Source organism: Peromyscus maniculatus, chromosome 7 (genome assembly GCF_049852395.1).
Source record: "Peromyscus maniculatus bairdii isolate BWxNUB_F1_BW_parent chromosome 7, HU_Pman_BW_mat_3.1, whole genome shotgun sequence".
NCBI lineage: Eukaryota > Metazoa > Chordata > Mammalia > Rodentia > Cricetidae > Peromyscus > Peromyscus maniculatus.
In genome coordinates, this window is record NC_134858.1 from 53,203,349 (window position 1) to 53,225,840 (window position 22,492).

Below are 22,492 nucleotides of genomic sequence, written 5' to 3' on the forward strand. Positions count from 1 at the left end.
TTGACCCATTTTGTGTTGGTCTTTGCACATGGTATAAGGTAAGGGTCTGACTTCACTCTTTTACACATACGTATCTAGCTTCCCCAGCAGTGTTTGTGAAAAAGACTGTCATTTCCCAACTGAATGTTCCTGGCACCCATGCAAAGTCAGATGACCAGGGGCTGGAGAAATGATTCACTGGTTGATGGGACTTTCTCCTCCAGAGGATCGAAGTCCAGATCCCAGCACCCAGATCAGGTGGCTCACAACCACCTTTAACTGCAGCTCTGAGGAGACTGATGGCCTCTCCTGTCCTCTAAGGGGATCCACACACATGTGGCACGCACACACACACACACACATACACCACACAAAATAAATCTTTAAAAATCAATTGATTTTAGATGTGAGGGTTATTTCTGGGCTCTTTAATTTTAATGTGTGTGGGTGGTGTCCTGCCTACATGTATATCTGCGTCACCTGTGCCTGCAGAGGCCATTGGATCCTCTAGAACTCAAATTACGGATGGTTGTGAGCTATCATGTGGGTGCTGGGCCTCAAACCTGGGTCTTCTAGAAGAGCAGCCAGTGCTCTTAAGCACTGAACAACCCCTCCCGCCTCTGTTTCCGAGCTCTGTCGTCTGTTGTTCTGTGAGTCTGCCTTTGGGCCAGTACCATGCTCTGATTACTCTAGCTCTCTAGTAAAGTCTGGAATCAAGGAGTATGACTCTTCAAAGTGTTCCTTTTCGAGATGGTTTTGGTAGGTTGGGATGTTTGGTAGGGAATTTTGTTCTCAGTTAATATAAAGAAACTGAGGTCTGGGCCTTCCTTTGGTTACCTTGTCTGGTTAGGCTACCCACTCAACAAGTTCCCATTGCATCCCCACCCTGGGTGCACTAGGGAGACCCCATAGTGGTTGATTCTTCTTGGTGGTGCCCTCCTCTGTCTTTTTGGCAGGCTCTTGATTCCCAGCCCCGCTTCATGCTCCAGATACTCTCAACACTCTTCAAGGGAGGGTCTGGGGGAAGCTTGGCAGCCCAGGTCACTGCCCTCCTCCATGGACCATGGTAAGCCTAAAGGGAATCGATACTACTGTGACCTCTGCCTGCCTGAAGCTGTGAAGGCTGTGAAAATCTGGCCTTCTGGCTTGCTTCCAGGACCACAGTCTTGGAAGCAAATGGTGTTCTTTTCTTGGTATCCTCTCAAGACCTGTCCTTGCACTAGCTCAGAGCCTGTTCTCCAGACGCCGGGTCTCCAGACCACAGAGGATAGGAAGGGCAGCTGAGGACAGTTGAAGCAAGCAAGGCTAGGGGAGGTGAGCAGGGGTGGGGTGAGCAGGGGTGGGGTGAGCAGGGGTGGGGTGAGCAGGGGTGGGGTGAGCAGGGGTGGGGTGAGCAGGGGTGAGGTGAGCAGGGGTGGGGTGAGCAGGGGTGGGGTGAGCAGGGGTGGGGTGAGCAGGGGTGGGGTGAGCAGGGGTGGGGTGAGCAGGGGTGGGGTGAGCAGGGGTGAGCAGGGGTGGGGTGAGCAAGGGTGAGGTGAGCAGGGGTGAGGTGAGCAGGGGGAGCCTCACAAAGTGTAGACCACATTCCTGGAGCTGCATGACCGCTGGATCAAGTGGGATGGGGGATGGGTGGCGTCTGCCCAGCTCAGCGTGGCGAGAAGGGGAGGGGCTGTGTCAGGAGTACCTGTGATGGCTCCCACTTTGATGCAGAGATGAGTGGAAAGTGACACTGGAGACAAAGAACTGAGTGTGTGACTCCGGCCAGGGGCTGAGTGAGAGGCAGGATCTTCCACCAGCCTGTGGGAATTTCCACCCAGCCTTCAGATAATTCCCAGCCTTAGAGGAAGGAGTTTGTATACAGAGATTGAGAGGAAATATGTGTGTATACACTTGTGTGTACAGGTGCACATGTGTGCATGCCAGTGTGTGTGTGTGTGTGTGTGTGTGTGTGTGTGTGTGTGTGTGTGTATGTGTGCCATAGGAGTTCCACAGGAACTGGCTACCTTGTTGTGTGTGTGTGTGTGTGTGTGTGTGTGTGTGTGTGTACAGGTGAACATGTGTGCAAGCATGCATGCATGTGTGTGCGTGTGCCTCAGGAGTTCCTAACTACCTCGTTTGTTTGTTTGGGTAAGGACCTTCTAACAGCTCACTGATTGGACTGAGCTGGCTGACTAGCAGGCTCCTGGGATTCACCATCTCTAGTCCTCCAGTGCTTAGATTAGAGTGTGCTTGACCACCTGAACTATCTCCCTGGCCAGAGAAGGATCTGCTAAACAATGAATGTGCAGGAGCCCCCAGCCTGCCCAGCTTCTGGGGCCCAAGGGGAAGGAAGCTCTTGCTGTTTAGAGACAAATTTTCCCAAGGTGTGGCTCTATGCAAATACTTACTGGCTCTGTTTGGCAGGGCAAAGCAAAGTCCCAGCTCTGACAGCGTCCTTTTCTTAGAGAGTGCCATCTTTTCCCTCTCGCTCTGCCCTTGGAACTCAAGAGCTGCCCTACTGCAAATCTCTGTTCATGGGGGGTCCTGGGAACCCTTCAGCTTCCTGCATCTCTGGTTTCTTGTCTAGAAAGGATGTGGATATAAATCAACTTCTGTGGCTAGACTAGACTAGGAGACACACAAACCTTAACAAGGAAAGGGGCCTCACACACAGTCACGGAAGGTGCAGACCCTGGCTAGCTCTGAGCCTCGGGACGGCTCAGCCGGAACAGGGATCCACTCCGAGTCCAGACCCTACTGAGAATGCGGGATAGTCTGAAAGGCTTTTTCCAGAGGGAGTGGGACAGGCATGGACTACCCTACAGGTCCAGTAGCTCATTTCTGTCTTTTGAGAAAACCCAACACCCCCCTGCAATTCACAGCCACAAAGCAGGATAGCCTACAGCAGCCCTGCAGAGCACGAGGTGTATGTATTCACCCAGTTTCCAGATGGAAATATTGAGACCCAGATAAGTATCACTGTGAGACTCCAACCCCAGTTCTCCTTTTCAATTTCCTTTTTGGTTGTCTTTTAGTCCGTATGTGCTGACCACAACAGGCACCATTTTCCAGAAGCTCACTGAGTGTCCAGGTTCCTTCATGAGTCACTTCACGATGTTTGCCCTGCTTTACCCAGGCATGGTCTCAGCACTAGGGGTTAAGAGACTAGCCCAAGGTTATGTCTGCGTTAAGTGGGACTGACCAGGACCAGAACCCCATGCTCAGCTCTTCTGGGTCCGTTGCTGGAACTCCCTCTCAGGACAATGCTCTCCAACATTCTCTGGCAGTAAGGGGAGAGGCTGTGGTACCTGGGGACGGCACTTACGGGGACAATGAGCCTTGGGTGCCTGGTTCTGGGTGGGGGAGTCCCTCACAGGCTACAGGAAGGAGTCCTGTGTGGCCCAGCTAAGGGTGTGCTGTGAGCAGCGTCTGTCCATCCTTTGGAGACAGCCTGGGACCCTTCAGGTTGCTAATAGAGGTTTGTGTCTCCTCCTGGTCTTGGGGTCAGGGGAGGCTTCCTTCCCGCCTCTGCATTCACTACCTCAGCTCCCACCTCTTTATTCACGTACCCTCACCTGAGGCATCTGCTCTCCGACCTTACTCTCTGCGGGACCCTGGGTAAGCCCTGGACGGACGGCTGAATCCACGTGACAGGGCTCCATGGACGTGTGCCACTAGGCTGGCTGACCCTGCGATGGGGACAGTCACACCATTGTGTGACAGACCCACAGACACAGCACTGACTTTGCAGGCTCTGTGAGGACTGGAGGGGATCCTGTGGCAAGAGCACCTGACTCATGCTGGTCTGCACCCCACCAGGTCCCCCATGCCACTGGCTTCCTCTTCCTGATTTGGAACCTGTCTCTTTGTGTTCCTTGGGATGCTTCAGTCTCTCGCTTTGTCTGACATGATTCTGCCCTGGCCACCTGCAGGCCACTTCTTCAGACTCTCTGTCTGTCCCCACCCTGCCTCCTCCTTCCTCCCCTCCTCCTCCATGATGGCTCTGTTGGCTGCTACCTTGAAAGTGGACATAAGCACTACAGACTCCATCCCCCAAGGGATTCATTTCCATCTTGGGCTCTGCCTGCAAGGTGTTCTCTCCCCGGTGCCCCACACCCTTCCCCATTTCTAACGTTTTGGTTTCATGAACCAGGAGACAGAAGTAGAGGTTCAGTTGAACCTATAGACAAGACAGAGTAGGTGGGAGACAGCAAGACCTCACAGAACAGGGTCTCTCAAGGACCACGGCAGGGTGCCTTTCCTTCCTCACAACTGAGACCCATTTCATTTTGTTTTTTTGAGATGGGGTCTCAGGTTGACCTTGAACACAAGAGATCTATCTGCTTTTGCCTCCTAAATGTTGGAATTAAAGGCGTGTGCCCCCATGCCTAGCCATTTAAAAGCATAAAGCTTGCCAACCAGCTAGACCTTATTCAAAAGCAGGTGTGCTCACCCAACATGATGTAACCTCTTTCATACCCACTTCCCATATCCTCGGGACCACTACCACAGTGTGTACCAATTCATGCTCAGTAGGCCCACTTCCACACTCGTCTCTTCAAGTGGTTCCTGGAAAGGCTTGAAACTCACAGAGTTCTCTCTGTTGGGCTCCCAGAGGCTACAAGGTAGCCATCATCCACATCCCCGTGGCTCCCTGTACTTTGGAGCCCAGTGTGGACCTACACGTCCCTGGATCCTGGCAGGTTAGCAATGCAAGGGAAGGGTCCTGCAAGGCCATTAGACTGCAAGCTGGTGGAAGGTTCTAGAAACTTCTTTCCAGCCTTGAGCTCTAGTTGGCCCAGATGGACACAGAGCAGCTCTCACCTGAGAGGAGGTAAGAGTTTATTCTTAAGCCAAATATGAATGACAATGGCACCAGGACAAGTTGCCCCCCAAAATATGGTCCATGTGGAAGTGTTTTATACTGCAAACAGTGCTGGGTTTAACACACACACACACACACACACACACACACACACACACACACACACACACACACATGTATTAGTTATAGAACAAAGGATCTCATACATCGAGGCATTTATCAAATGACCACCTGCCTGTGGTCCACAGCAAAGAAGGGAAGCCGACATGGGTTTTAGATGCTGTCTGGCGGCATTCCTGGCTTTGGGATCGGTGGACGCTAGTGGCCTGCCAGGTGTACCCTTTAAAGGCTCTCAGTCACAAGGTCGGATAGAGGGCTGGGTAGTGAATGGCTTTCAGAGGGACTAAAAGTAGCCCAGGATGACTTGCCCTTGGTCTGTAACATTTGAACTCCCCATAATCATGAAGCTCAGGCGCTTGGCCTCGTAAATGCTTTCATACAGGGGCAGTCTCCCTCTGACTACGTTGGTGTATGCTCATCTGCCCCCATGGCTGCGCCGTGCTCTCTAAAAGTAAATTTGCCTTTGCTTTCTTTATTGACCCTCTCTCTCCCACTCCTAGCCTGAGCCATCTCAGAAAAGCCACAAAGCACTGCTCCCCGACACACGTGTCTGTTTGTACAGGGCCCTTCTGGCCCCTGCGCCAGAGGTACCTGGACACAAAACATCAGGTGCCCTGAGCTTGAGTCCTCTCTGGGCAATTCCTGGCCTGCTAGAACATCACCAGCCAGGGGCACTCTCCACCTATCCTTGCACTGCCCTGCATTTATTTCCAAGACGACTCCTCACGTGGAAATTCTCCCGTGAACTAACCTGGAACTGGCTCTCCTGTCTCTGCCTCAGTGATCAAGGCTTGGGCAGCTGGAAAAGCCAATCACTGATATTCCTCCTGGCCCCGATGGCCCCACAAAATCTATAGGTAGGGCAGCATTCCTCTAGACCTTGAGTTTATGAACCTCTCCCAACACATCCTTCCCTCCAGACTCTCTAGGCTAGTGATTGGCACACTCACTGATGCCTCTAGTCATCCATCAATCCATCTGTCTGTCTGTCCATCCAAGTCAGACCTGAGTATTTAAGTCCTTACCTTCCATAATTAACCAACCAGTGTGGGAGTGAGCCCCATCTCAGGGTAATTACGGGGGCAATAGAAAAGCTTGCTTACTGCCCATTCACTTATCCTCACTATGTATACAGTGGGTATCACAATACCAGCCTCAGAACACTGTTGCCAGAAAGAGGGGGGGCTAGCTGTTTAAGGGTGGTGAGTGATGACTCATTAAATCCACAAGCAATTGGGCTGGCCCCCTCCTGGGGCCCCACACCAGCAGCAGTCACAGAGTGACTTCCTCTGGAAGAGTCCCTAGGTACTTCTCTGGCCCGTCATTAGGCGCCTGGTTGAGCTCTGGCAAGCACAGGCTCTGAGTACCAGGCCCTACAGGGAGCCAAGCCTGCCACCTTCCTGGAGTTCACAGTCTCTAGAGCATTGTGTTTTCTGTGTCAGGTTCCCCAATAGCCTTTGCGGTTGGGTTTCTCAGACCACAGGAGGCAGGCAACAGGAAAGCAGTTGCTAGTGACGGAGCAATGGCAGGCACAGAGGATGCAGAGTCCCTGCCGTCCGATGGTTGAGGGAGGGGAGGCGGAAGCAGCCAGCCACGCTGCTGCTTGCCGGTCAGTGTGCAGAGGGCTGGCCAGAGCGTGACAGGCAGAGGACTGATTGCTCAGCTCCGACTCCACTCCCATCAATAAAGTTTTTTTTTTTTTTTTTTTTTTTTTTAAGGCTTTAAAAAAAATGAAGAGCCCATGAGAGACTGACTAGTAAGGGTTTCGACTTGCAGACCTCATTACCCAACACTCAGGCACCTGCTGGGCCTTTATAGACATTTTCAAATAGAACCCAGGCAGGCCCAACCTAGTATCGAAATCTTACCGTCTAATGTCGTCCGAAGTTCCTGCTCTCGTAGCTTTGCACAGGGAGCCTCTGGTGGAAGAGGGGACAGATCCCTTGGAACTGGAGTTACGGGTGGTTGTGAGCTGCCATGTGGGTGCTGGGAACTGAACCCAGGCCTCTGGAAAAGCAGCCAGTGTTCTTAACTGCTGACCCATCTCTTCAGCCCCCCAAGTAAAATTCCAGTGTGGTTCTTAGACATGCTGAACGCTCTCACTCTAGACTCCGCTCTGTAAGCAGCCGCAGCCATACCCCGTCCTGAATTGCTAGGGCAGAGGAAACCACTGGTCGGCATGATGCCAACGCTCAGACTCACGGCAGCGCCCTGCTGGAGAGCTGCCCAGAGTCACGGTGTAGCCTCCAAGGTCTGGAAGGCGAGAGAGAGGTGACTTCAGCTTGACTGCCCAGCTTCATTCCTGGCACATGAAAACTGAGACCAAAACCCAGGCCTCCCCCGAAGGCTAGAAATGATCTGTCCTCCATGTTTTTCGTTCTGGAATTCTATTCAAGGAAACCTTTGATAATGGCTCCCCCAACCCCCACAGCCCACTTCAAGTGAATCTGGGGTGGGGGAAGGGCAGAATGACTCATTTTCCCCAGCCAGGCCACAGGGCTTTGGTAGATGAAAGATTCTCTCTGGTGGAGGGGAACAGGGTATTATCTAGCTGGTAGGGGCAGGCCTAGGAAGCTGCCATTGTGGTGGTGGGTCCTGAGAATGGGTTCTGGTAAATAAATGGAGCAATGGAAGCTTAGGACCAGGCTCCTGGTCTGGGCTCTCTGAGCTCAAGTTCTGGCTATGTCCTGCAGGTCATGCAACCTGTCCAGGTCCCATTTTCCTTATCCGTAAACTCGGAAGGAAGTCATAATCTGGATCCCAGGGCCTGTGTCAGAACCAGCTCTGATCTGGGTTTGCCGTCCTCCATGGCCACCCTAGTTCATGTGTTTCTCAGATCGATGCTACCTAGTAAGAACTGTGAGGTCATTTCCACAGGGAAGGAAGTGGGAACTGAGAACAGCCAGGGCCATAGCACTCATGTGCGTTGGGTGAGCCACATCTACCCTGTGGAATTCCTTCCGTCTTCTCGAGCAGGATTGGGAACCTAGTACTGACCTCCAGCACCCTTAGTGGGTCTAGCCTACAGAAATCCTCCTGCCCACACATCCTGGGTGAAGAAAGCAGGCCCTTTGAAGGTGCAAGTTTCTTATTCGGGGGCCTGGTCCGTGTGGCCAACCCTCATAGCCACTGAGAGTGATATGAGCAGAGAAAGGAGGAAGTGGTAGTGGAAATGGAGGCTGTTTCTTCTCTCAGGCAGTGGGGCACGTACAGCCAGGTCTGATGGCTTGCAGGCCTGAAATAGAACACTGGGAACCCCCAGAGGACTCAGCAGGCCACCCTTGCACAGCAAGGCACCTGGATTTCTGCTCTACTCCCTCAAGGCTGAGGCAGGAGGATTCATCTTTCTGCCCTCAGATTTCCTGGGCCCATCCTCCTGGAGGCCTGGGTTGGTCCCCTGGGGCTGAGTGGCCACAAACCACATGGCAAAGCTGATCCAACATCTGGTTCATGTGGGCCTCCTGGGTGGAGGGACCATGTCTGCTAAACACCCAGGAACCTGGCCTGACATGATGGTTCCCAGGCCACCAGGCTGGATGTGACTTCCGGCTGCTTTCTGGTGGGTTTTTTCTCTAGGTGGTGTTACATGGACCAGCCTGGCACACCCTGAGTCCAGGACACATGGATTAAATCCTAAAATATGGCCTGGTTTTGAGGTGGAGACAATTTGAGTCATCATTTTCCAAAGGTATCTTTTGTTCTGACTTGGGTTCTGGGCGTTAGTTTGCTTATATTTTGTTGTAGTTTGTTTTGATTTTTTTGAGACAGGATCTCACTCCACAGCCCAGGCCAGACTTGACCTCATGTTTTTCTCTTACCCCAGTCTCTCAAGTACTGAGATTATAGGCATTGTATCACCATGTACAGCCTCAAAAGTTATCACATATGCATGTGTGCATGAGAGAGAGTGTGTGTGTGTGAGAGAGAGAGAGAGTGTGTATGTATGTATGTGTGTGAAAGTGTGTGTGAGAGAGAGTGTATGTATATATGTATGTGTGAGAGAGTGTGTGTGAGAGAGAGTGTGTGTATGTATGTGTGTGAGAAAGAGTGCATGTGTATATGTATGTGTGAGAGAGTATGTGAGAGTGTGTATGTGTATGCATGTGTGTGAGAGTGTGAGTGTGTATGTATATGTGTAAGAAAGAGTGTGTGTGTATATGTATGTGTGTGTGAGAGTGTGTATGTATGTATATGTGTGTGAGAGAGAGTGTGTGTGCCTGAGAGAGTATGTATGTGTGTGTGTGTGAGTGTGTGTGCCTGAGAGAGTATGTATGTGTGTGTGAGTGTGTGTGCCTGAGAGAGAGAGAGAGAGTGTGTGTGTGTGTGTGTGTGTGTGTGAGAGAGAGAGAGAGAGAGAGAGAAAGAGTGTGTATGTATGTGAGAAAGAGGGAGTGTGTATGTATGTATGTGTGTGTGTGTGCATGCATGTGTGTGAGAGAGAAAGAGAGTGTGTGAGTGTGCATGCATGTGAGAGAGAGAGAGAAAGAGTGTGTGTGTGTGAGCAGAGGCCAGAGTATTACTTCAGATGCCCTTCCTTGGGAGTCATCCACCTTGTTGATTGAGACAGCCTCTTTCTGGAACTTGGAGCTCACTAATTCAGCGAGGCTGGCTGGCCAGCACGCCCCAGAGACCTGCCTGTCTCTGCCTCCCAAATCCAGGGTTCCAGATGCGTGCCACCACACTCGGCTGTTTTTATGTGGGTGCCAGAGACCAAGCCCAATCCTCATTTTTGCAAAGCCAGCGCTTTACCAAGTGAACCAACTCTAACCCCAAAGCTGTCTACACCCCACACCTTCTGCACAGGGTTTTGCTTTGAGCCACACCAAAAGCTATCTTTTATAAAGTCATTTTTGTAATGCTTCAAGGTGAAATCATTTCTGGGCTGGATGGCTCAGTGGCCTTGGTCTACTGAATGTCTGTGGGGCTGTGGCTCCGGGTCCCAGCCAACCTAGGACTCTCCAGGTTCTGCTGCGCTGCCTGGGCAGTCCGCCCTCTCCGGGCAGTCCCCCCTCTCCGGGCAGCCCGCCCCCTCTCCGGGCAGCCCCCCCTCTCCGGGCAGTCCCCCCTCTCCGGGCAGTCCGCCCCCTCCGGGCAGCCCCCCCTCTCCGGGCAGACTCAGTCCCATTTCTCCCATGCTGCATCTTGGTGTTTCCAGCAGCAAAGGCTGGGATGTTCTGGAATAGTGTGTGGTAGGTGTTCAACAAACAGAGAGCTTGCTGCTTCCTGCCAGGCTCTTTCCTCACTGCCCAGTATCCCAGCCACGGAAACCCGTGTAAGAGTAAATTCACAGGGGGACTGAGCTCCAAGTCCACTTGCCCCCAGGATAGGACTCGGGGGCTTCTCACAGAGCTAGGAAGAAGGATGGTCCAAGGTATGGGGAACGTGACTAGAAGTCACGTGGTCCGCATGAGTGCGAACTTTATGGCTCTTCTTGGCTAGGAAGTGGGGGTGCTAGCTTGTCTGAGGAAATTTTTAGCTTCTTGAGGTAAAAAGGTCACTCAAACGACACCTATGAAGGCTCAGGTGAAGAACAGTGCTTTGTGCGGGACAGGCCTCCAGGTTGTGAATAGTGAGTGGCCTAGACAGGCTTGATTTTCATGCCTCATGTCAGTGGGTCCAGCACAGCCAGGCCAGCAGGAGACTGATACTGCACAGCTCAGTTGTCTAGAATCGTGACTTCTGAAGAAAACCCAAAGTGACTAGGGAGCCCGCGAAGGCTCAGCCAGAGCAGGGAATGGTACAAAGAGAGGGTGAGGGTAAATGTTGCGAGGCCTCAGCGTTGGCTGGCTGCTGATAATCAAAGTCAGGCTGTCCTCCATGGTTGTCCTCCAGCCATGGAAGCTGAGGTCATGGCCCCTGGAGGGCTGTCTCCTGGGAATGGCTCAGGTCCTGGAGTGCTACCTAGGGCTCAGAAGGTCCCCATTCACAGCTCCAAAGCCCTTCTCCGGCAAATGCCTAGCAGGTTGTAGTGGATGAAGGAAGGGCTTCATTTTCTTAAGGGATCTGTCTCATTATTTATATGTATGTGCACATGTGCATGTGGGTGCTTGCAGAGGCTGAAAGAGGGTGTCAGATCCCCTGGAGCTGAAGTTGCAGGAGGTTGAGAGCCACCTGACGTGGGTGCTGGGCACGCAACTTGGTCCTCGGCAGGAGTAGCAAGTGCTCTTAACCGCTGAGCCGTCTCTCCAGCCCCAGGCGGGGCTCCATTTTCATGCTTTAAAGTACGATCACGGTCGGGATTCGGTTGATAGGCTGAGGGTGGACAGGAGGATATGAGGGAGGTGAGGGAAGGAAAGGCAGCCCTGGGTGAGTCCGCCTTGGATAGATGGTGGATAGATGTGATTGAGAGGTTCCTTTCTGCAATAATCCCTCCCTTCTGAGCAGTGAATCTGCTAAGAAGGTGCCGGTGTGGGGGTGGAGGAGGAGGGGAAGGAGGGGGGCAGGGAAGGAAGGCCAGGCAGGCAGCCTGGGGGGCTAGGTACTTCCTTAGAACAGCTGGGTCACTTGTGACTGTGGCTCATTCTGCCTGATGCCACTGCAGCGTCCAGGGGCTGCCTGGGAGTCTCCAGCCTGCTGCGGCGGGTGCTGGGGAGACGCGTTCCCGAAGACCTGGGCTAGAGGCCCGAGCCGCTGCCTTCCATGTCCTCCAGCATGGCCCATGTGAGTCTAGTGGGTTTTCCTTTTCTACTCTGGGACTCAGGACAGAAAGAGCGCCCTAGAGCGTCAGGCCTGGGCATCGGGAGAGGAAACTCAGACCATTAGCCCTTCCAACAAGTCTTCCTCAGAGGCACGGTGGAGAAACTGGGGGATAAAGGGCTAGGTTCTAGTTGTAATATAGCCTCAGGCAGGCCCTTCCCTTCTCTGGGGCTCAGTTTCTTAAGCGCTGAGGGGTCTGTGGTTTTGTGGCCTGAATGCTAACATCAGTGACCCCCATAGAGAAGAGGGGGGGTTAGGCCTGTGACTTCTGACTCACATTTTCCCCCATGCTGCTACAGGCTTTGACCTGGGTGTCCCCAGGGAGGGCAGAGGCCAAGAGTGGGAAGTTGTGCTCTAAGTTCATGAAAAAATGGCTCCCCTTAAAAGACATTAAAAGATAGGAACCTGCCTCAGGATGGTGCAGCCTAGACTTGGCGGCGGAGGGTGTGTGTGTGGCGGGGGGGGGGGGGGGGGGGGGGGGCGGGGGGGGCGGAATGCCTGTCCCCAATGGGCCTGCAGCAGGGGCAGCTGTCTCAGGCTGGGGTCTCAGATAGCCAGCTGAGGACTAGATCCACAGCTCAGTGGCCGCTGGGCAGCTGACGCTGGGCCTGGCCCTGCAAGGCTGCTCAGAGAGAGGGATATGAACTCAGAGGCTGAAATCTTGGAAAGATTCAACACTTCCAGTTGGCTGAATGTGCACGGGGGCGGGGTGGGGGGGGGCGAGGCAGCGGGGGTGGTGGTGGGGGGAGCATTCATGCCCCCTGAACTCTTCCCCAGTATCTGATTCTCTGTGGACCTTGAAGCACACACCAAATGCCCCTGAGGGACGCTTTCTGGAGACGTAACCCAGGGCTTCTAGGCAATCACCATATCCCTGGGCCATACCCTTAGCCCTTTTCTTGATTTTCAACCCCATGCATGCTCACCACGCACTCAGAACTTGAAGGGGGGCCTGAGACATGGGAAGAAGTCGGGTTAGGTATGACCGACCCATAGAGAGACGCCTTGACCTCTGACAGGCTCTGTGGGTGGTCTTGGGGGACGTGTTCAGGGAAGTTTGGGTCCCTTTCAGTCTGTGGGGCCTTGAGAGAGTCTGAGGGAACAAGGAAGACACCCAGGGTAGGCACCAAATCTCCTGCCCCAATACCCAAGGGTGGAGGGTTGATGAGGCCCCAGTGAGGGAGACAGATGCCCCGCTTTCCTTCAGGACCCATGCCCTACCATCTGCAGTCAACCACACAGGAGCCAGGAGATCTACGGGTGAGAGGCCCGGGTGTGGGGTGTTGCAGGAACTTCTTGTAGTCCTTGAACTCTACTTCTGTTCTCCGGTGGCCCATGCTGGTGGCTCAGACATGCTCAGAACCCTCTAGTGGGAGATGTGGGAATCACGTGGGTCAGGGGTCACTTGGACTGGCTCGGCAAGGCCTAGGTACAAGGTTAGCTGCCTCCCAGAATTCCCAAATGCCCTTTGACCCTAGTTAAGAGATGAATTACAGCCAGGGATGCAGCCGAACTTGAGCCCGGTAGCTGGTGGTCTATGACCAGCCACCAGATCTGCCTCCTCCACATGCTTCCTTACTTAGCTGAAGTCGTGAGGTCGTAAGGGCATGGGCCACACCGGGCATTTAATGAAGAAGAATCTGGGGTCTGGGTGTCATCATGGAGCCTCAGTGGGGGCCTCTTCTCTTCCATCCACTGTCTTGGGTTGACGCTAACATGTCAGACTCTTGAGGCCCGAGGCCAAGCTCAGCAGCCTGGACAGCTGTGGTTCTGGAACTTCCATATATGGGGTGGTGCTGTGCGCCGGCATGAGGCTGGGCCCTGACCAGGGACATGGAGGCCCGAGAGAGGCTGTGCTCGGGAGGTGGTCAGCAGGCTCCCTGCTGCCCTGCTGGGGTTCTCATGAACGTCCTGTGCTCCAGTGCAGGGACTTCACGGCCCACACGGGATACGAGGTGCTGCTGCAGAGGCTGCTGGATGGCAGGAAGATGTGCAAGGACGTGGAGGAGCTGCTCAGACAGAGGTAAGCAGGGCGGGGCTGGCGGGGTCAGGGCAGATGGGGAGGGACGTGGTTACGCCCCCTAGAACCTAACTGATCTCAGTACGGGTCTGCTTTTCCGGAGCCAAGAGCTAAAACTGAGGAGATGGCCCAGTGGGTAAATCACTTGCTAAACGAGCATGGGGCCCTGAGTTCAAATCCCCTCCTATAGCAAGAGGGGATGCAGTGACAGAATCCTAGAATCTCATGGGCCGGTTACCCTGGCGTCTCTGCAGAGTGTACTATACTCATGTATGAAAGCTTAAAGGGGCTGGGTGGTGGTGGCGCATGCCTTTAATCCCAGCCCTCGGGAGGCAGAGGCAGGCGGATCTCTGTGAGTTCGAGGCCAGCCTGGGCTACCAAGTTAGTTCCAGAAAAGGTGCAAAGCTACACAGAGAAACCCCGTCTTGGAAAACCAAAAAGAAAGAAAGAAAGAAAGAAAGAAAGAAAGAAAGAAAGAAAGAAAGAAAGAAAGAAAGAAAGAAAGAAAGCTTAAAGGGGGTTGGGGGAGGTGGGAGAAAGAAAGAAAGAAAGAAAGAAAGAAAGAAAGAAAGAAAGAAAGAAAGAAAGAAAGAAAGAAAGAAAGAAAGAAAGAAAGAAAGAAAGAAAGAAAGAAAGAAAGAAAGAAAGCTTAAAGGGGGTTGGGGGAGGTGGGGAAGCTGTCCTTTGACCTCTACACTTGCATTGTGATCCCTGTGCACCTGCACTCATGCACACTCACATGCACACACCCATGCACACTCACACACTCACACACACAAGCCAGAGCTGTCTGTTGTCTCCTATGGCCCCTAGGCCCGGGCTTCCTCCGGGCGCCATCCCAGGCAGCCGCCCTTAGGACAGGCCTGTTTTCAACTGACATTTATCCTCAGGAGACGGGCCTCAACTTTTTCAGTAGTCATCTTGCCAGCAAAGTATGATGGGAGAATTCAGGCCCTAGGCCTGTGTGGGGGCCATAGGCAGCTGGCAGTGGCGGAAGAGACACGGTGCTTGCTCTGTCCTTGCAGGGCCCAGGCTGAGGAGAGGTACGGAAAGGAGCTGGTGCAGATTGCGCGCAAGGCCGGGGGCCACACAGAGATCAAGTAAGAGCGCCCGCCCGTGGCTCCCACCACTCCTCTGGGGGACCCTGGGGACTTGACTCAGGAACTCGGGGCTCTGCAGATGTCGGGTAAACTGGGCAGGGGCTGGTCAGCGGCATCTGGACCCTGGGTGGTGCCTGTCACCAGGCATTCTGAGGTCGGGGCCTTGCACTAGTTTGTGCTCTGGGAAGAACAGGGTACGTGCCACCCACCAGTGCGCCTCACCTTCACGCCGGTGACAGGCCCTATTCCTGTCTGTGTAGCTCTCGGCAGGTCTGGATGAGGCATGCTCAGTGGGCTATGAGTCACCCGTGGCTGTCAGCGGAGTGGGAGATGCCTCCATCTGACAGCTTGATGCGGGTTTGAGCTAGGCATCTCGTGAAAGGGGGCGGGGCACACAGTCTCCTGCCCCCTGGAGAAGAACTGGGGCCCTGGGGCTTGCTGCTTGCCTAGAGAAGGGACAGTGTGTTCCTGCCTTGACTGTGTAGGACCCCAGGAGAGTCACTCCCTGTCTGAACCCCAAGTCTGTGCAAGGGGAGAGCTTGCAGATGCACTCAGTGAGCAGTGGGGTATCTGTCGCCTTGCCTGCCCCGCCCACGTGCCCCTCCAGGTGAACTCAGGACTGCTTACTTGAGCATTACAAGGGCCCGCCGGGCTTCCTAAGCCATTTTCTTCAGGCTGGTCCCTTAGTCCAGTGCGGAGACCATGGGGCTCCTATCAGCTATCCTATGCACTATCAGCTGCATAGTGATCTAGGAGCCAGGCTCCTGGGGGTTTCCCAGGGGCAAGCAAACCCACAGGGGGCGCTAGCCAGAAAAGAAAGTGACCAAAGCAGGCCAAGTTTGGGGCAGGAGAGAGGCTGACCGGGACCCCCTCCAGGAGGAGAGGGCATTCCCATCTTGACTACTCGTGGACAAAGGCTCAAAGCTGTCACGATACCCGGCACACATAGAGCCCTTGCACAGTGGGGTGGAGCCTACCCCCCCCCTCAGAGCTTGACGCCTGCAGGTCCCGCTGATCCCCACACATGGGGGCATTCAGGAAGTGATGTCGCTGTCCCATGTGACACTGTTTATTTAACTGTGGACCAAGTGTCTGTCATCTGCCGATGTCCTCAGTGAGCGTTTATGGAGTATCTGCTGTGTGTCCTGGCCCGGACTGCCAAGGACGTTCAAAAACTCAACCCCCTGAGATGATCTCCTCTTCTTCAGCACTTTGCAGCAGACCCTCCCCACAGGCACCTCCTCCAAGAGGACCTCCGGATTGCCTCACTGTCAAGAGCTTGCCTCAGACAGGGCCTTCTCCTCCATTCCAACCTGGAGGGCTCTTGATAGTGTTGTTAGTCTTAGGAGTCTAGATCGGGTTTGTTTCTCTGGCATTGCAGGATTTAAAAGGTAGGAAGAATCTGGAACACAACAGGGAAAAATCTCAGACGTGGCAGACAGGATCAATGGCTACAGGAAGGCTTTTGTTTAGAAGTACACACCAGTAGCCAGGAGATGGTAGCACATGCCTTTAATTCCAGCACTGGGTTCGAGGCCAACCTGGGCTACAGAGTGAGTTCCAGGACAGCCAAGGCTACACAGAGAAACCCTGTCTCAAAAAGCAAACAAGCAAAAGTACACACAGCCAGGCAAACAGAAAGAACCCTGCAACACAGAGGAGGCTCAGGACCCCTAAGCCCAGGCTCTTGCCAGGCTAGGGGCCTTGTGTGTGTAGAGGGGTCAGTTTAAACAAAGGGATGGCTGATGGGACCACAGCGTGACCAGATCCAGCTTTGAACTTATTGACTGGTCTGATTGGACCACAGCATGTCCTGATCCAGCTTTGAACTTATTGACTGGTCTGATCGGACCACAGCATGTCTGATCCAGCTCTGAACTTATTGACTGGTCTGCTAGCAGGGGTTGGGGACACACTTGGGACGACAAAGCCCTGTGTCTTCCTTATTACCTTGTTACATACCTGTGGGCCTCCCCCGCCTGTCCTTCAGCAGGGAATGTGAGTGGGTCCACAGTGTTTGTTACAGACACTTGCGGGTGTGTGTGTGGGGTTGGTCCTTTCTTTTTTTAAATGTTTGTTTATTTTATGTATACGAGTGCTCTATCTGCATGTATAACTTTATGTGAGATCCTACTATAGATCATTGCGAGCCACCATGTGGTGGCCGGGAATTGAACTCAGGACCCCTGGAGGAGCAGCCTGTGCTCTTAGGCACTGAGCTGTCTCTCCAGCCTGGGGAAGTGGTGGTCCTTAGGAAGAGTCTGGCTGGTGGCCGTCTTCCAACACCCAGTCCCCTGCCTACAACACCAGGGAGCAGAGTTGAGCAGATGGAAAGACAGGCCTGAGGTTGAAGTAACTTCATAAATAGCCCACACTAAGAGAACTGTACTGGCTGCCTCCACTTCTGCAGCCCCCCAAAACCAGCGTTCCTGCCTGGGGTCCTGGCCTCACACGAGCTTGAGTCTCACAGAACCAGGGGCTCAGGCCACAAAGATGAAAGGAAGTTTTAGTCACACCTTGAAATGAGTTTGTTCACACCAGTGAACCGGCCCGAGCCCCTGCATGTTAGGGACAGGCTAGGTATTGCGGGAGTTTATTGTCACTGTCGACACCCTGTGGCCAGCCTTGCAGAAGGTTTCGCTTGGTTCTCTAGCTGCTATCACCCTTTCTTTCTCTCTGTCTATCCCTATTGGGTCCTCTGGATCTGCCCAAACCCCCTCCTTGCCCAGGAAGTGGTCACTTCCTCCCCCTCTTCCTCTTGCTGCCCCAGGAGGGTCACCTCAGAGGGTGGAGCTAGGCCAGTGTCCTGTGACCCCCTCTGTGGTTACAGATGAGCAATGATAGCCCAGGTCCTAAGGCCTACCTCACCTTCTCCCTTCACAAACCTAAGTGCTGAGATTCTCCTGCCAGGGGATTGTGTGTGTGTGTGTGTGTGTGTGTGTGTGTGTGTGTGTGTGTGTGTGTGTGTGTTTTATGATCTCTGCTCCACTGAGCTCAAAGTGAAGATGTCATCGAGGAGGGTGGAAACCCTGTTCCCAACCGGCTCCCTGTAGGCCCAAGGCCTGCTTCCAACCAGGAGATAATTAGCTTCCTGGCTGGCAGGTGGCCAAGGGTTGGGGATGCTAAGACGAGGAGACGCAGTGTGGTGCATGTTCTGTGAGGGGGAACACTTATCCTGTGAAACTAGACTCAAGCATAGATTTTCTGAGTCTTCTGAGGGCCAAGCCAAAAGGCCAACAGGAAGAACTGCATGTGTGGACATGGGCGGTAGCTGACAAAAGCCAGAATCATTCTAAACCCTATCAAGAGAAAGCGGGGTCACCACAGCAGACATCCCCGTCTTCCTCTGCAAAGTGGAAGGGCTTGCCTTGATGTTTTATTTTTAAGCTTTGTTAAAAATGTGTCTGTCAGTATGTCTGTGTGGATCTGTGCAGGTGCCCATGGAGGCAGGGATGTCCAGTCTCCTGGAGTCACGGGGTTGTGAGCTGTCTGAAGCCGGTGCTGGGAACCAAGCTTGGGTCCTCTGCACGAGCAGAATGTGCTCTTAACCCGAGCCCTCGCTCCAGCCCGTGGCCTTGCCATTTTGCTTCTTACCAACTGCATGGAGTCACTTTTTGCTTCTGTGACTCAGTTTCCTTATCTGTAAAGGGCAATAATCAAGGTATCTTGTGGCTTGTGGGTTTGAGGCTGGCCAGCCCCTCTTATACTGAGTGTGTTGGCAGCCCTTGCAAGGTACAGAGTGAGTGGCCAGTGGTCAGGTCACGGGCAGAGGCCTGCACATCTGTCTGTCCGAAGGCTCCCAGGCTGCTGGGGCTGTTTCGTGGCTTTGTCATTCAGGGCAAGAGGCCTGGCGGTAACTAGGACCCCATAATCCTCCTTCAGGCCTGGATCCCCAGGGTCCTGTTGGGTTGCCACTCCTCCTTGATCTCAGTTTCCCCAACTGTCTAAGGACAAGAGGAAACCTCTGCAGAACGGATTTGTTCTACCCCAAGGCACAGGCAGGTGGGCTTCCATGAAAGGACACCTGGGGAATGGGTTATGCGATGGGTGTCGTATGAATTTTCACCACCAGGGGGCGGGAGAGCGCGCTGCAGAGAGGCCGTGAAAGACTGCATGCAACTCAGCTGCTGACTGATTCTAGTGAGCTCACTGCCATCCTCTGGCCTCAGTTTCCATACCAGCCCAACTGATTGGTTCCTCAGGCATCCTGGTGAGCAGGAAGCCGTGGCATTTTTATTTCCTTAGCTAGGACCCACAGATGGTGTTTAGAGACCTTGGGGTAAGCTGCACCACCATGCACTTGTTGTGGGGTCCTTAAGAGACTCAGCACTCCTAAGCCCAAGCTGGGAGCACAGAGGTACAGACCTCTCTCACCGCCCATGGCCTGATGTGTGGGAAAGGACTCAAGCCGGGGTAGCCAGGCAAGAGACTCCTACCTGAGGTCAAGGGAGCAGCTTCTGCCAAGGGGCAGTTTGGGGTTGGGGGAAAGGCCAGGTGGGCTGCTGGTGCCTGGAGGGTGTCCCGGGACTGGCAGAGTTTGCAATCGTATGGGCATGACAGGCATGTAAAGCTCCGACCTTGCTTCAGGCCTCACGGCACCTTACACTGGACTCACATTCTGGACCATTGTGTGCTGCTAACCGCTCTCTGTAGAAGGGAAGCGAGGATGAGGGCCAGGAGGCTTGCCTGGGGTCACACGGTGAGTGAGTGGCAGAGCTGGTCATCTGGCTCCAGCGTCTGCCGCTGTCGCGTGTGGACGCTCACCAAGCTCACCAAGCTCACCATAGGAGGCCGCCCCTGACTTCTACACCATCCTCTGAGCAAAGCTCATGCCCCTCAAAGGCCCTGCTCCCGAGAGCTCAGGCTCTCCCTCGTGGTTCCCATGACTCCTATACCCACTGCTAAAGAGCAGTGTGCCCGGGGTGGGAGTGCTGGCACCTCAGCTCGGCCCTTAGCACCACCTGCGGCAAACAAGGCTGCCCGACAGAACACAGGGCACTTGATTCTGCCACTGCTCAGCACGCAGGGCGGGCTCTTTAGTCAAGTGTCGGTCATTCGTCATTCAGGGCATGTTCACACTCAGGAAGCAATTTTAAAATAAGGTTCAAGTGAACTAAGTCCAATGGAGATCTCTGGGAAAGGGGTGTGGGGGCATTTGAGACAGAGGCTAATTGTGTAGCTCAGGATAGCCTTGAACTTGTGGCCTGTCTGCCTCTGTTGCCTGAGCGCTAGGACTCCAGGCTGTGCCACTCCCCCACACCCCCAGGTGCTTCCATGTGCCCCACGTAGCCCCGGCTCCTGCCTGAGCACTGTCTGGGCTCCTGTGTCCTGGGCTACCTCTTCCCTTCCTTCCCCTTAGGAGGGCACCAAGGGGCAGCCTGCTGCCGTAGCTCTCGGGGCCTGTGACCCTGCCCACCCTCTCCACAGCCTTCCAGGCCACCTGCTGGAAGGAACTGTCCAGTCCCTTCCTCGGCAGTGCATATGGCTTAGGACCACTCTCCGAAATGAAAGTCCTGTGGGCCGGGCAGGACTGCGGGGTTTGCATACCTGCCTGCTGACCTGGACTTCTGTTTTGCAGTTCCCTGAGGACCTCCTTTGACTCCCTGAAGCAGCGTGAGTTCCAACCCTCCCCACACGGGCAGCAGGGCCATGGGGTGCCGCTCTCACGGGGGTGACTGGGCTGTACACCTGGGCTGGGGCCCAGCTTTATATCGAAGATGGGAGGGGTGGGAGGTGAAGTGTGAGGTGCCACACTGGTCCAGGCGGGGGCCCTACTGTCACCCTAGAGACGGAGAACGTGGGCAGCGCACACATCCAGCTGGCCCTGGCCCTGCGTGAGGAGCTGCGGAGCCTGGAGGAGTTCCGTGAGAGGCAGAAAGAGCAGCGGAAGAAGGTGAGGAGGGATGGGGGGCAGGGGACCAAGGAGGGAATGGTGGCTGAGATCACCCCCTGTTCTGGGGGCCAGTTGGGAAGTATGGCTTGATGGAAAAGAGAAGGCGTGTGTTCTAGTTTGCTTTCCTGTTGCTGTGATAAAACACTGACTTGGGAAGAAAGGTTTATTTGGCTTACATTTGCCAGGTCACAATCCATCACTAAGGGCAATTGGGGCGGGAACTGAAGCAGAGACCACAGGGAAGGCTTACTGGCTTTGCTTCCAGGCTCATATCCAGATTCATTTCTTGCACAGCCCGGGCCCACCTGCCTAGGGATAGTACCACCCACAGTGGGCTCGGCCCTCCTAGTAACAATCAAGAAAATGCCCTCCAGACAGACACGCCCACAGGTCAATCCAGTGGAAGCAATTCCTCAGTCCAGGGTCTCTCTCTTCCTAGGGGTGTCAAGTTGATAATAGAGAGCAACCACGACAACATGGTTTAGATAAAGGCTTAGCTCTGGGCCACAGTGCCCCACGGAGGCTACTGCAGGGCTGCCCCATGCCAGGAAGAGGAAAAGGTGCTTGACCAACATCCCACTTCACAGACTGCAGAGGGTCAGCGACAGCGTCAGGTGTCCAGAGGAGCCCACTTGAGTTGAGTGGCCCCTGGAAGCTGGTCCTGAACACAAGGATTAGTGCTGCAGGTTCTGAAAACAGGCAGACTTGGGGGCCAGGGCTGCTCAACAGGTAGGGGGAAGACACAGTTCCAGGGGCGCAGCCCAGGCTTCAGGCTCAGTTCGTCTGAAGGCGCTTCTGGTTAAGGTGCAGGGCACGGCTGGCCCCCATGGGGTGGTCACACTGGAAGCAAGTGAGCATCTCATCACGGGCAGTGCACGTGTAAGCGCGGGCCTGGGGGTGCTTCCCAGGGAGGCTGCAAGGCTGCGGTAGGGAACGCCTCTCCCAAGCCTGTGGCTCTGACTGGCTGAGCACCTTGCCCCCTGGACCCCCAGCCTCTGGAGGGCAGAGGCTGTATTTCAGAGCTGGGGCCCAGGCAGCACCTGGAGATCCAGGAAAGGCCCTTCCCATGCCTTAGTTTCTCTCTTGTACGAGATACTCTGACGAGATCTTTTGCCTTGGGAACTTGACCCCTCACAAACAAGGCTCTAAGGTAGAAACTTAGTGGATTGTATACCCTGTGTCTTAGGGTTTCTATTGCTGTGAAGAGACATCATGACCATGGCAACTCTTACAAAGAAAACATTTAATTGGGATGATTCACTTATAGTTTCAGAGATTCAGTCCATCATCATGGTGGGGAGCATGGCAGCATGCAGATGGATGTGGTGCTGGTTGGTACCTTGATATGTAGGCCGCAGGAAGTTGACTGAGACACTGGGCAGTATCTTGAGCATAGGAAACTTCAAAGTCCACCCCTACCCCCACACTGACACACAACCAGCCCATACCCACTCCAACAAAGGCACACCTAACAGTGCCGCTCCCTGTGAGATATGATGGGGCCCGATTACATCAAACTACCACACCCTGTCTGCCCATCCGGACAGCCTCAGTCTTCCAGGAATCTAAACAGGCTCTCCTGAGCCGATGAGTCCCCAGAGCTATCTCCAGAAACTCCCTGGACTTGAGTGTTTGACAGGTGACCTGACCCCTTTGATCAGAGGCTTGTCACAGCATCTGGAAAACCTGCAGTGACAGGAGAGACCTGGTTGGGCTGCTGTGAGCTTTGTGACCCAGAGGGCTCAGGCCCTGCCACCGGCGCGGTCATGTGGTGAGCCCGACTGGGTCTATATACACCCTCGGTGAAGAGGGGGACACATGGTGGCCTTGGCTGGCCAGGTGCACAGGCAGGTTCCTGTGACTGCTGTTGCTTCTGTAAC

At 54.2% G+C, this 22,492-nt stretch overlaps 1 protein-coding gene across 5 annotated transcripts in view; it reads left to right on the forward strand.

Annotated features, from left to right (window-relative positions):
* The window catches only part of Pstpip1 (proline-serine-threonine phosphatase interacting protein 1), a 43,828-nt gene that overhangs the window by 14,351 nt on the left and 6,985 nt on the right, over positions 1-22,492 (forward strand). The window contains exons 1-5 of one of the 5 annotated variants that reach the window (XM_076576338.1): positions 8,362-8,591; positions 13,522-13,622; positions 14,645-14,719; positions 20,298-20,332; positions 20,506-20,612. In XM_076576338.1, coding sequence (XP_076432453.1) covers positions 13,588-13,622; positions 14,645-14,719; positions 20,298-20,332; positions 20,506-20,612 — 252 coding nt within the window. In that variant the 5' untranslated portion in view covers positions 8,362-8,591; positions 13,522-13,587. Of the gene's footprint in view, positions 1-8,361; positions 8,592-11,428; positions 11,564-13,521; positions 13,623-14,644; positions 14,720-20,297; positions 20,333-20,505; positions 20,613-22,492 lie in introns of those variants that run through there. The other 4 variants (XM_076576335.1, XM_006971555.4, XM_076576336.1 and 1 more) reach the window with 4 other exon arrangements.